Genomic DNA, 12,453 nt, shown 5'->3' on the forward strand with positions numbered 1-12,453 from the left:
TGCATCATTCAATAATTTGCCCAGAGAATCTTTCAGTAATGAAAGTTGAGGCTTGAATTTTTTCTTCAGTTCCCCCAGCTTGAGAAATGCTGACCGTGTTCTTCCCTTTTGTTTTTCTACTCAAATCTTTGCATATTTTATTATAGTATTTGGCTTTATCTTCTCGAGCCGATCTTCGAAATTTGCTGTTCAGTTCTTGGACCTCTTCAATTTTTCCATTTGCTTTGGCTTCTCTACGCTGGAGAGCAAGTTTCAGAGTCTCCTCTGACATCCATTTTGACCTTTTCCTTTTTCTTGTGTTCTTAATGACTTTTTGTTCTCTTCATGTATGATGTTCTTGATGTCATCCCACAACTCTTCTGGTCTTCGGTCTTTAGTGTTTAATTCATCAAATCTGTTCTTCAGATTGTGAAAATAGTTGCAGAAAAAAAGTTTAAATTTTTTGCTTATACTCTGAAAAATATTAGTATATTTGAGAGTATAAATTGTTACAGTCTGTTTGAGGGATAACTTGTCTATTTATAATACAAAATTTAAATACGCATATCCTTTAGTCTAGCAATTTCCTTTTTAGAAATGTATATCTCAAAAATAGTTGCCTAAGCATGTGAAGATGTACATATATACACACATACGCATGCTTCGGTGCACTGGATCGCACGGTCAGTTTGAACCATGAGGTTCAAATCCACCAGACACTCCTCTAAAACCCTAGACAGGGTCACTATGAGTCAGAACCAACTAGATGGTATTTAACAACATCAACAACATAAGAAGAAAAGTATAATAGAAGTCCCTAGTGTGATGCTGTAGGGTAAGCACTGGACTGCTAACCACAAGCTCAGCAGTTCAAACCCACCAATCACTCCTCAGAAACCCTACACAGGGTCACTATGAGTCAGAACCAACTTGATAGCACTTAACAACAACAACAATATGAGTGTGCATATGCATGACACACTCACTGCCATTGAGTCAATTCTGACTCATATTTGAGCTAATTTTCACAGTATCCATCTTTAAAAACCACCAAACTTAGTAACATCACAAATATTTCTTTGAAAAAAAATTTTCCCTCTTAAGAATTGCTACCTATGTCTCATGCTTCTATAAAAAATACTTCATTTTCAGTTAAATATAATTCATTCAGAAGGCTTCTCTACTCCACCTCCTACATCCAGACACATACCGACTCTGCCCTGTTTACACCTTCTGGGAACTTGATAAACAAGCTTATTAATTTAGATTAATTCTGGTCATGGTCATAGTAGCAAAGCTGGCTTATTGGGGTGTTCTTTTTTCTTTTTGATGTTGTTAATCTGCTTGTTTATTTTTTAACTCATAGGTTTTATAGCTTAAAGGGCGGTAGGGGTGTGCAGGGATGTTTGAAAATCCCTCAAATTCAGTACACTGGCCAATTAAAACACCAAATGTTGAGCCTCTCTGGTACATGGACAAGGAACCCTTGTGGCACTAGGGATTAGGCTGCTAACTGTAAGGTTAATGGTTCAGATCCACCAGCTGCTCCCCAGAAGAAAGACGAGGCTGTTTGCTCCCATAAAGATTTACGATCTCAGAAACTCTATAAAGAGGTTGACTCCAGGGCACATAACCACCACCACCAGCAGCAGCAGCAGCAGTCAGAATTGATTAGATGGCAGTAGGTTTGGTTTGGTTTTAGTCCATGGATGTTAACGGTGACCTATCACTCCCCTACCATAGAATAGATAGTAATAAGTAACACTCCATGCTCACCTCCTCAATGGGGTGGTATTTATTATAGTTGTATGTCTCCAGGTTTTTCCAGTTACCCTCTGTCTGCTCCACAACCTCTTGCCTTGGCTCAAATAGGGATCTGCAAAGGGAAGAATGCAAGACAAAAGTGGTGAAGAAGCTGGTTTTAGGGAGGGTTGGCAGGTTGATGGAAAAGGTAGTAGAAATCAATATGCACAAGATTTATAGGGCAAAGGCCAGTGCTGATGTCTTGGCTCTGCTAATCTTAATTCTTTGGGCAAGTCATTGAGTCACTCTGAGTGGCAGTTTCAACTGTAAGGTAGGGATAATCATTCCAACTTCACAGAAAGGCTGGGATGATTCAACAAGACATTGTAGAATAAAAATACTTTAAAATTTACAAAAGAAATAATAATCAAGTTTTAATAAGCTAAAACAGTATGAGTCAGGCACTTTTCTAAGCAAATCTCATTTGCTATTTTACTGTGATTGTATTATATTGTTAAGTGCCATGGAGTCGGTTCTGACTTATAGCAACCCTGTATGGAGTTTCCAAGGTGCGATTGGTCAGTTTGAACTGCTGATGTTGCAGTTTAAACCGACCTTGCTGTCCATTGTTTATCATACAGCGTCACACAGGTACTCTTACTATCCCTATTTCAGAGTTGAAGGAACTGAGCCACAGTAAAAATTGTTATCAGGATTTAAACTCTAATAGTATAGCTCTGAAAGGAGCTCTGGTAGCATAGTGGTTATGAATCGGGCTGCGAACCGCAAGGTCAGCAGTTCGAAACTACCAGCTGTTCCACGGGAGAAAGATGACACTTTCTGCTCCCGTAAAGATTTACAGCCTCGGAAACCCTGTTCAGGGTCGCTATGGGTTGGAACCAACTTGATGGCTCTGAGTTGGGATCAAGTCAACATCGATGGGTAATGGGGAGTTTGACTGAAAGGAGCCCTGGTGGTATAAAACTTTAGCACTTGACAGCTAACTTAAAGGTTGGTGGCTTGAATCCAGTTAATCAGTGGTCTCTTCTCCCATAAAAATCAGAGCATACGGGTGCACAGGCTGAATGGGTATAGGAGGGAATGTGTGAGTATACTCACAAATACGTAAAGACTTGGCAAGATATTTGTGCATGGTTATGTGGCATTTTGGGCTAACGTGCTAGACTGCAAAATCAGTATGATCGCAAATTTGGTGGTTCAAGCTCACCAGTTGCTCTTCAGAAACACTATGGGCCGGAAGCAACTTAATGGCACTTAACAGAAACATAAACAAATTTACGTTTGCTGCAAACGTATCCAAGAATATAAAAGGACAAAATTATGAAAACTTCTCAGACATTACCAAATACCTTGAGGGAATGAGATGCTGGGCCTGGGGGCTTAGTACCATAGTCTCAGGTGACCCATGGTCAACTGGTATGACATATCCACAAAGACTATGCCCTATTCTACTTTGGTGAGTAGCGACTGGGATCGTTAAACTTCACTAGCGATCATCTAAGGTGCAACTAGTAGTCTCTACCTGTGTGAAGAAAAGAAGACTGATGAAAATTGAAGACACTTGGAATCAATTTATCCCATGGACTAATGTTGTTATTGTTAGGTATCGAGTCTGTACAGACTCATAGTGACCCTAGGCACAACAGAACAAAACACTGCCTGGTCCTGCACCAACCTCTCAATCGTTGCTAAACCTGAGCCTACTGCTACTGTCACTGTGCTAATTCATCTCTTTGAGGTCTTCCTCTTTTTTTCTGACCCTCCACTTTAACAAACATGATATCCTTCTCCAGGAAAACAGGCCCTCCTGATAATAAGTTTGAAGTATGAGAGATGAAGTCTAACCATCCTGTTTTCCAAGGGACATTTCCAAGTACTTCTTCCAACACAGATCTGTTTGTTCTTTGGCCATCCATGGTACTCTTAATATTCTCTTCCAACACCATAACTCAAATGCATCAGTTCTTCTATGGTCTTCCTTATTTACTGTCCAACTTTTACATGCATTCGAGGTTATTGAAAATACCATGGCTTGGGTTAGGTGCACCTTAGTCCTCAAACTGACATCTTTGCTCTTCAACATTTTAAAAAGGTCTTGTGTAGAAGATTTGCCTAATGCAAAATATCCTTTGATTTCTTCACTTATGCTTCAAGAGTGTTGATGGTTGAGCCAAACAAAATGAAGTCTTTGACAAATTAAGTCTTTTCTCCACTGATATGGATGTTGTATTTTGGTCCATTGGTGAGGTTTTTTTTTTTTTTTTTTTTTTTTTTCCTTTACATTAAGATGCAACCCTTACTGAAGGCTGTAGTCTTTGATCTTCATCAGTAACTATTTTAAGTCCTCTTCACTTTCAGCAAGTTTGTATCATCTGCATATCACAGCTTGTTAATGAGTCTTTCTCCAATCCTAATGCCACACTTTCTTCATATGATCCAGTCTCTCGAATTGTTTATTCAGCATGCAGATTGAATAAGTATGGTGAAAAAATACAACTCTGGCACACACCTTTCCTAATTTTATCATTCGGTTTTCCCTTGTTCTGTTCGAACAACTGCCTCTTGATTTATGTACACGTTCCTCATGAGCACAATTAAGTGTTTCGGAGTACTCATTCTCCACAATGTTGTCCATAGCTTGTCATGATCCACACAATTTAAGCCATTCATAGTCAATAAAACATCTTTCTAGTATTCTCTGCATTCAGCCAAGATCCATCTGAAATCAGCAATGGTATCTCTCATTCCATGTGCTCTTCTGAATCCAGCTTGAACCTCTGGAAGTTCTTTGTCAATGCATGGTTGCAGCCATTTTTGTATTATCTTTAGCAAGCTTTTTCTTGCATGTGATATGAATGATATTTTCAGATAATTTCTGCATTATTTGGATCAACTCTCTTTGGAATGGGTACAATCTTCCAGTCAGTTGGCCAGATAGTTGTCTCCCAAATTTCTTGGCATAGATGAGTGAGTGCCTCCGGTACCACATCAGTTTGTTGAAAGATATCAATTTGTATTCTATCAATTCCCAATGCCTTGTTTTTTCTCAGCATATTAAATGCTCCCTGGACTTCTTCCTTCCGTATCATCAGCTCTTGATCATATGCTACCTCTTTAAATGGTTAAACATTGACCTTTTTTTTTTTTTTTTTTTTTTTGGTACAGTGACTCTGTGTATTCCTTTCATCTTCTTTTGATGCTTTCTGCATCATTTAATATTTTGCCATGGACTAATAGAACACATGCACATCCATCTCCATTGACCCTGACCAGAAAAACTAGATGGTGCCCACCTACCACTACCAATTGTTCTGATAGGGGTCACATTACAAGGTCCTTGATAGAGTGGGAGAAAATATGGAACAAAATGTAAAATCATTAAAAAGACCAGGTTGACTTGTCAGAAAGTGACTGGAGGAATCCAAAACTATGGACTTTGGCCACCCTTCAGGTCTGGAACCTTGTGGTTCATTTCTAGTTAAGCAGCAGATAGGTATATAGTGGGGACAACAACACAGTGAGGTGTGCACACCCTGGAATGATCAGCCATTCAAGATCAAAGGGGTATCATTTACCTATGGACAAAATTTAGAAGGGTTGGTGTGGTATATAAAATTATTTAATGTCTCTTCTAGGCAATGTCTGTGACTCCCACCAACAATGTTTCTGCCCTACTGGGTTTGGGTAAAACAGTGAGAGAAGGTACCGATACGATAACATGATTACACTGTGGATGTTAGCAGAGTTAACTGTAGTTACAAAAACTTGAAATTCTAGCATGGTTATAAAATAAACCATCTTAGAAATAAGAGGGAGATATGTCCATACCATCAAACAAGAAGAGCCAGGAGTGGAGCACATCCTTTGGACCCTGAGATTACTGCACATTGAACTTCCTTGACTCAGGGACAGAAAGTTGTGAAACCAGAGGAATGGCAGAGGAGCAGCAGCAGCAAAACCAAGAACCAGAACATGAGACAGAGCAGCTGACTTCCCAGTCCACAGAGCAAGTACATCCAAGTGACCTTGGGCAGTAAACTTGCTTGTAGAGTAGAGCAGAGGGAGCTCAGTGCCTTGAAGTTGAGACTTATGGTGTAGTGATGTGACCTATGAGTTTTTATCATCAGTTGATTAGAACATCCTGAACATTTCTGACCTGTTAACTTCCCTAATAAACCACATAACTCTGAGTATGGGGTCTGAAATTGTGTAGCCATTGCAATGGATTATTGGAACCAAACTGAGGAAAAGAGAATGTTCTGGGAGGATGGTTTGGTGCATCACAGATTTTTGCAGCTGGAACGTAAGCTTGAATGGAAACAAGAGTCACAGGGAGGAAGTGGGATCACTGATGCTGCATGGGGGGAATTGCAATCACTGAAATGAAACAAACTATATGATTTGTTGAATGTAAAGCTGATGATCTACTCTGTAAACCTTCACTCAATTCACAGCAAAATGCCTTTTAAAAAATCACAGCTGAGACAACCCCATAAAGCAGATCTACTCTGTCACATGGGGTAACTTATTAGTCCAAACCTACTCAATGGCATCTAGCAACCTCAACCGTCTGGCTGAAGATTCTATCATTTTAATCACCACACTGTGTATACTGTGTGGTGATGAAAATTAGATCTAAAAGAACTAATGTTTATCTCCGAGTAAATAGCTTCATAAAAGCTATTCAGTGCCTCTTCTATCCAGATAGTGTTCTAGGACTTAAAAGAACACATTCGTGAGCATGAAATCATTTACTCTCATTAATGAGGACACTGAGTTTCAGAGAAATTAAGTAACTTGCAAAGAGTCATGCAGCTAGTAAATCACACAGTACTCTTATCTCCAAACCACACAAACGTTTGATGCATGCAGTTCAATAGCTGAAAGGCTTTCTGTAAGAAATAAGGGAGTTATATTTTCATTGTGAGGGCACAATAACTGATCATTCATTTACCCAACAAATACTTACTGAGTGAGTACTATGTGAAAGGCACTGGAGCATGAGGTTTTGGAGACACAGGGGTGCCAGATTTGGGGTAGTAACCCTGCACTGAAAGGAAGTGTGTTTGAGATCTAATTAGCTAGGATTTCAAAATTAGACATTATTGGAAATGTTTTCATAGAGCTGTAATAATTATTTCAGCTATTTAAATCTATTTTCCTTCATCTTTCCCCTGGAAAAATGATATCTGTCTTTTCTCTATGCCTTCATTTCCTTATCTGTAAAATAGGAAGAATTCTTTTACTTTGGCAAAAAAGCTTGATGAGGATTGCCAATCCTCATTAAACAATAAACACAATTTCTGACACAAAGTCAATGCTTAATAAATGTTAAAACATAGTAGTTCAAAGCAAAGCAAAGAAAAAGCCCTATTTAGCTGCATTGAAATTGAAAATAAAAATTGCATGGAGAATAATTTAGTCATTCAATTGCTATTATCCTCAAACAATGCCAAACTATAAAACGCTTTGAAGAAATTAATTAAAGTTGCATTCACAATATCTGCATAACTCTAATAACTGGACTGACTAAACTTTAAATGTTTTACCTGGTTCATTTAGCATCATGTAGCACAATTAACTACTCCAATGGAAATCAATTTCTCTATACAATCTTACTACTTCATTACTTGGAGGTACATTAATTACTGTTAACTGTTACTAATATTAATAATAATAATTTGAATTTAACAGAAGCTCTTTGTCCTCCAAATTGCAAATGTTTTATTGCATTGTTAAATGAATTTTATGTTATCTAGCTTGTCCAAATGAAAATCCTATGAGATGGCATTGTCTAAATAATTAGTTAAAACAATTTAACTGAATTTTAGAAGGAGAGGAAAAGAAATGTTATTGAAATTACAGTGATTGAGCAATATGTTCCTCCACGTGATTCAGGGATATTTACCATTTACTGGATTTATTATTATTATTATTTTTTGATAAGTAAAAGTACTTCAGAGTGAGCAATTGCAATATAAAAAATACATATTGGCACAAGTGATATAGTACGTTTGATTGCTTTACAAAAGATAATATTCTTTTGTAAAGAAAATGCATGTACCCCCTAGTGTGTTTAAAATTTATAAAAATTCAGTCTACCCAAACATTGTCAGGAGCATATATCAACTAATTAGCTAATTTATACATTTTATAATAGGACTGGAGTTCTGGTGTGGCTTTGTAGGATAAGCACAGGAACACAAGGAGAACCACTGAAAGAAGCAGTTCAAACTCACCAGCTGCTCCTCAGACATCTTATACAGGGTCACTAAGAGTCAGAAGTGACTCGACAGCTGTTAACAACAACAACAACATAATAGCACTAGTTAACCCTTACTGACTGCTTGCTATATGCTTGACATTGGTCAAAGCACTTTAACCTTGTTTAACTCATTCAACAACTGAATGGGAAAGTCCTTTTACTACACTATACAAAAGTAGTATGTATAGGTAATAGTAAAAGGTTTCTCTCCTATGAGGTTTTAAGTCTATTCAAGAGAAATGCTCACACACAAAAAAACAAAATAACTTAACCATTCTATAACAAATCATGAGGTATGATAAGCTAGCGACTGACGAACTAGCACTTCAACGGTGTACTGAAGGCAGTGAGGAAGGAGCTCTGATAGCATAGTGGTTACGAATCGGGCTACGGACCTTAAGGTCAGCAATTCGAAACCACCAGCTGTTCCACGGGAGAAAGATGAGGCTTTCTGCTCCCGTAAAGATTTACAGCCTCAGAAACCCTGTACAGGGTCGCTATGAGTCGGAACCAACTCCACAGCACACAGCCACCACCACCACCAAAGGCAGTGAGGAGTCCTGGTGTGGTGATGTAAGGTAAGCACTGCACTGCTAACCACAAGATTGGTGCTTCAAATCCATCAGTCACTCCTCAGAAACCCTATGCAGGGTAGCTATGAGTCGGAACTGACTGAGAGCATTTAACCATAACAGCAAATGCAATTGAAGAGTCCTGGAGATGCTATAGGATGAGCATTAATCCGACAAGGGCAGCAGTTCAAACCTACCAGTGGATTCCCGGAAAGAAAAGGAACCTTTCAGCTCTCATAAAGATTTACAGTCTCGGAAACCCAATATAGGGTCGCTCAACCAATCAATAACAGTAGGGTTTTGTTTGACAGATGTAGTGAGGTCAGGGGAGAGAGAATACTAACTCAAGAATAGTGCTAAATGCCATTGAGTCACTCATAGGGACCCTGTATAGGGTTTCTGAGGAATGACTGCTGAGTTTGAATCACCGACCTCACAGTTAAAACTGACGTTGCAGTCCAGTGCCTTATCCTAGAACACACCAGAACTCAGAAATAGCCAATAATAATAGCTAACATTTTATTGACAAATATGTATGGCAGGTACTGTTGTAAGAATTACTTTGTATATATTAAATTATCTAGTCTAAATATTGCAGGTTTGTTTTTAGTTTCCTGAATATTTTCTTGCACTGACTAATTTATACTTTGCACATTTAATAAAAATTTCTCTCTCTGATTTGAGCACCCTGGGCAGTGCATTAGTTAAATCCTCAGCTTCTAACTGTCTGAATCCACCCAGAAGTACCTCAGAAGAAAGACTTGATGATATACTTCCAATGGTCACAGCCACTGACCACCCTAAGGTGCTTTACTCTAACACATGTGGGTTCACTGTAAGTTGGAGTGGACTCCAGACCAACTGGCATGGTTTCCGGTTTGGTTTGGACTACAGAAAGGACAAACTATGCCTTGATATTATAAAGTCACTAGAAAATAATTCCAAAGCTTTTTCAGAAGAGGAAATGATGTAAATGAAAAGCCTTTCCTCTTCCCTCCTCCCACCTCCCTCACTCCCCCAACTCTTCTTCTGCACATTGCGCTCTGCTAAGAAATGGCATCTTTGAACTGCTTTCCCCACTGTTAGGAACAGAAAAGGTGGCTGTTCTGAGTGACACTCTTCTTTCCTTCATTCACTTTAAAAACTGTTTCAGTTTTTCTTTATCACAGTTACCTCCCCAGTAAGTAGGAAAGTGAATACAGTGGACAGTAGGGTTAACCATCTGATAAATTCCTACTGCACATGAGTTGGCATCCCCTGGCAATTACACACAGATACGTAGTTTTTGCGTTGCTGTCCAGTTGATTTTGACTCCCAGCAACCCAATTAGACAGAGTAGAAGTGCCCCAAGGGGGTCTGGAACCTATAAGTCTTCATGGAAGCCAACTCACACATCTTTCTACCATGGAGCTACTGGTGGTTTCGAACCATAGACCTTTCAATTAGCAGCTGATTGCTTTAATCACTGTTCCACCAGTGCTCTCATTTCACAATATTCGCTGTTGTTAGGTGCCGCTCAGTCAGTTATGACTCATAGCAACCCTACACACAACAGGGTGAAACACAGCCCAGTGCTACACCATCCTCACAATGTTATGCTTGAGTCCACCGCTGCTGCCCCTGTGTCAGTGCATCTTGTGTGGGAGGGTGTGGGGGCACTTCCTTGTTTTCGATGACCTTCTGCTTTCCAAGCTTGATGTTCTTCTCCAGAGTTGGTACCTCCTGATAATATGTCTAAAGTACAAGAGACAAACGCTCATTATCTTTGCTTCTAAGGAGCATTCTGGCTGTATTCTTCCAACACAGATGTTTGTTCTTCTGGCAGTGCATGGTACTCTCAATATTCTGCACCAACACCATAATTCAAATGCATCAATTCTTCTATGGTCTTCCTTACTCATTGTCCAGCTTTCACAGGTATATGATGCAATTGAAAATACTTTGGCTTTGGTCCTCAAACTGATGTCTTGGCTCTTTAATGCTTCAAAGAGTTCTTTTGCTAAATGCAATATGTCATTTGATTTAACAATATAGAGAAGAAAAAAATAACAAAACAACTGGACACACTCAACATCAATATTTGACTTTCTATCAGCCAATGTCCACAAAATATCTAAGTATTTTGCCTCTTAAGCCCAGCATTGATTGTATTTGTAATTGGCAGCATAGTTTCAATCCACTTCCAATAACCCAGAATCAGGGGTTCACTCTGGATTTTATCATGCAATGATCAATTTCTAAGAAGGACAGGAAACAATTGGGACTATCAAATATGCAAAAACAGTGAGTGACGTAGGAATTCCAGTGAAAGATCCTTATGTTTAAAGTGCTTCTCCTTTTCATAGGAAATTAAAGTACAATGCTTAAACCTCAGACTCAAATACTTGATCCAAGTGAATGTTCAGACCATATCCTTGAAAAAGGCTGTTCCCTGTTTCTCATCAGTTTCATGGCTGATGCATAATGCATGTGGGGAGGCAAAGAGATAGCTGACTAATCCCCCAAATTACCATCAGCCTCATCTCACCAATCAAATGAGGAGAGTATTGTACTCTGTGTGTTCTTTTTGAATAGTAACTCATAAAATGTTTAACAGAGAAAGTGATCCTTTGGGACACATTATTAATAAATACTGCAGATCAAAGGTTGGTGGAATTTTGACTAGAATATATAAAAAGGCAAAAATCTAATTAAGATTGAGGTAAATTTTGTATTTTAAACACATAGTGAAGAGACAGTTACATGACTATTTCATGACTGTAATACTATTGACCTTTTTTTTTCCTCTGCTTATAAAAATTAGCATATGCTCATAGAAAATTTAGAAAGTATAGAGAGGAGAAAACGTAGGAGAATAGGAAGACTACAGAAAAGAAAGAAGGAACACTCCTCAATACATTCACTTCTCTGAGTTAACCATCGTTGGAGTTCTGGTGTGGTGCTGTAGAATAAACACTCCACTGCCACATCATCTGAACCACAAGGTCGGTGGGGCAAACTCACCAGCCACTCCTTGGAAACCCTATTCAGGGTCACTATCAGTCAGAACCGACTCAATGGCACTTAACAACAACAGCAACAATATTTTGACATATTTGTTTCCAGTCTTTTATTAGAGTATATTTTTGTCTTAAAAATATTGCAGATTTTATCAATACGTAAAGTTTTGCTAAAGATAATACAGAAACTGCTACAATCATACATTGACAGAGAACTTCCAGAGGTTCAAGCCGGATTCAGAAGAGGCTGTGGAATGAGGGATATCATTGCTAATGTCCGATGCATCGTGGCTGAAAGCAGAGAATATCAGAAAGATGTTTACCTGTGCTTTATTGACTACACAAAAGCTTTTGATTGTGTGGATCATGACAAGCTATGGACAACATTGTGAAGTATGAGTATTCCGAAACACTTAATTGTGCTCATGAGGAATCTGTACCTGGACCAAGAAGCAGTTGTTCGAACAGAGCATGGGAACACTGAATGGTTTAAAATTGGGAAAGGTATGTGACAAGGTTGTATTCTTTTACCATACTTATTCAACCTGTATGCTGAGCAAATCATCCGAGAAGCTGGGTTCTATGAAGAAAAACATGGCATCAGGATTGGAGGAAGACTCATTAACAACCTGCGATGTGCAGATGATACAACCTTGCTTGATGAAAGTGAAGAGGACTTAAAACATTTACTGATGAAGATCAAAGAGCACAACCTTTGATATGGATTACATCTCAATGTAAAGAAAACAAAAATCCTTACCACTCAACTAATAAACAACATTCTTATCAACGGAGAAAAAATTGAAGACTTCATTCTTCTTGGATCAACTATCAACACTCATGAAAGCAGCAGTTAAATCAAATGACATATTGC

General features: G+C 38.6%; 1 protein-coding gene across 1 annotated transcript in view; it reads right to left on the reverse strand.

The window, feature by feature from the left end:
• Nucleotides 1–2,875, reverse strand: part of CPO (carboxypeptidase O) — a 36,743-nt gene extending 33,868 nt beyond the window's left edge. The window contains exons 1-2 of the mRNA XM_006862018.1: nt 2,793–2,875; nt 1,756–1,855 (exon numbers count right to left, since the gene is read on the reverse strand). Of these exons, the coding sequence (XP_006862080.1) occupies nt 1,756–1,855; nt 2,793–2,875 (183 nt within the window). The remainder of the gene's footprint in view (nt 1–1,755; nt 1,856–2,792) is intronic.
• Between the last annotated feature and the right edge of the window lie 9,578 nt (nt 2,876–12,453).

The sequence above is a fragment of the Chrysochloris asiatica genome, unplaced genomic scaffold (genome assembly GCF_000296735.1).
Source record: "Chrysochloris asiatica unplaced genomic scaffold, ChrAsi1.0 scaffold00045, whole genome shotgun sequence".
Taxonomy (NCBI): Eukaryota; Metazoa; Chordata; class Mammalia; order Afrosoricida; family Chrysochloridae; genus Chrysochloris; species Chrysochloris asiatica.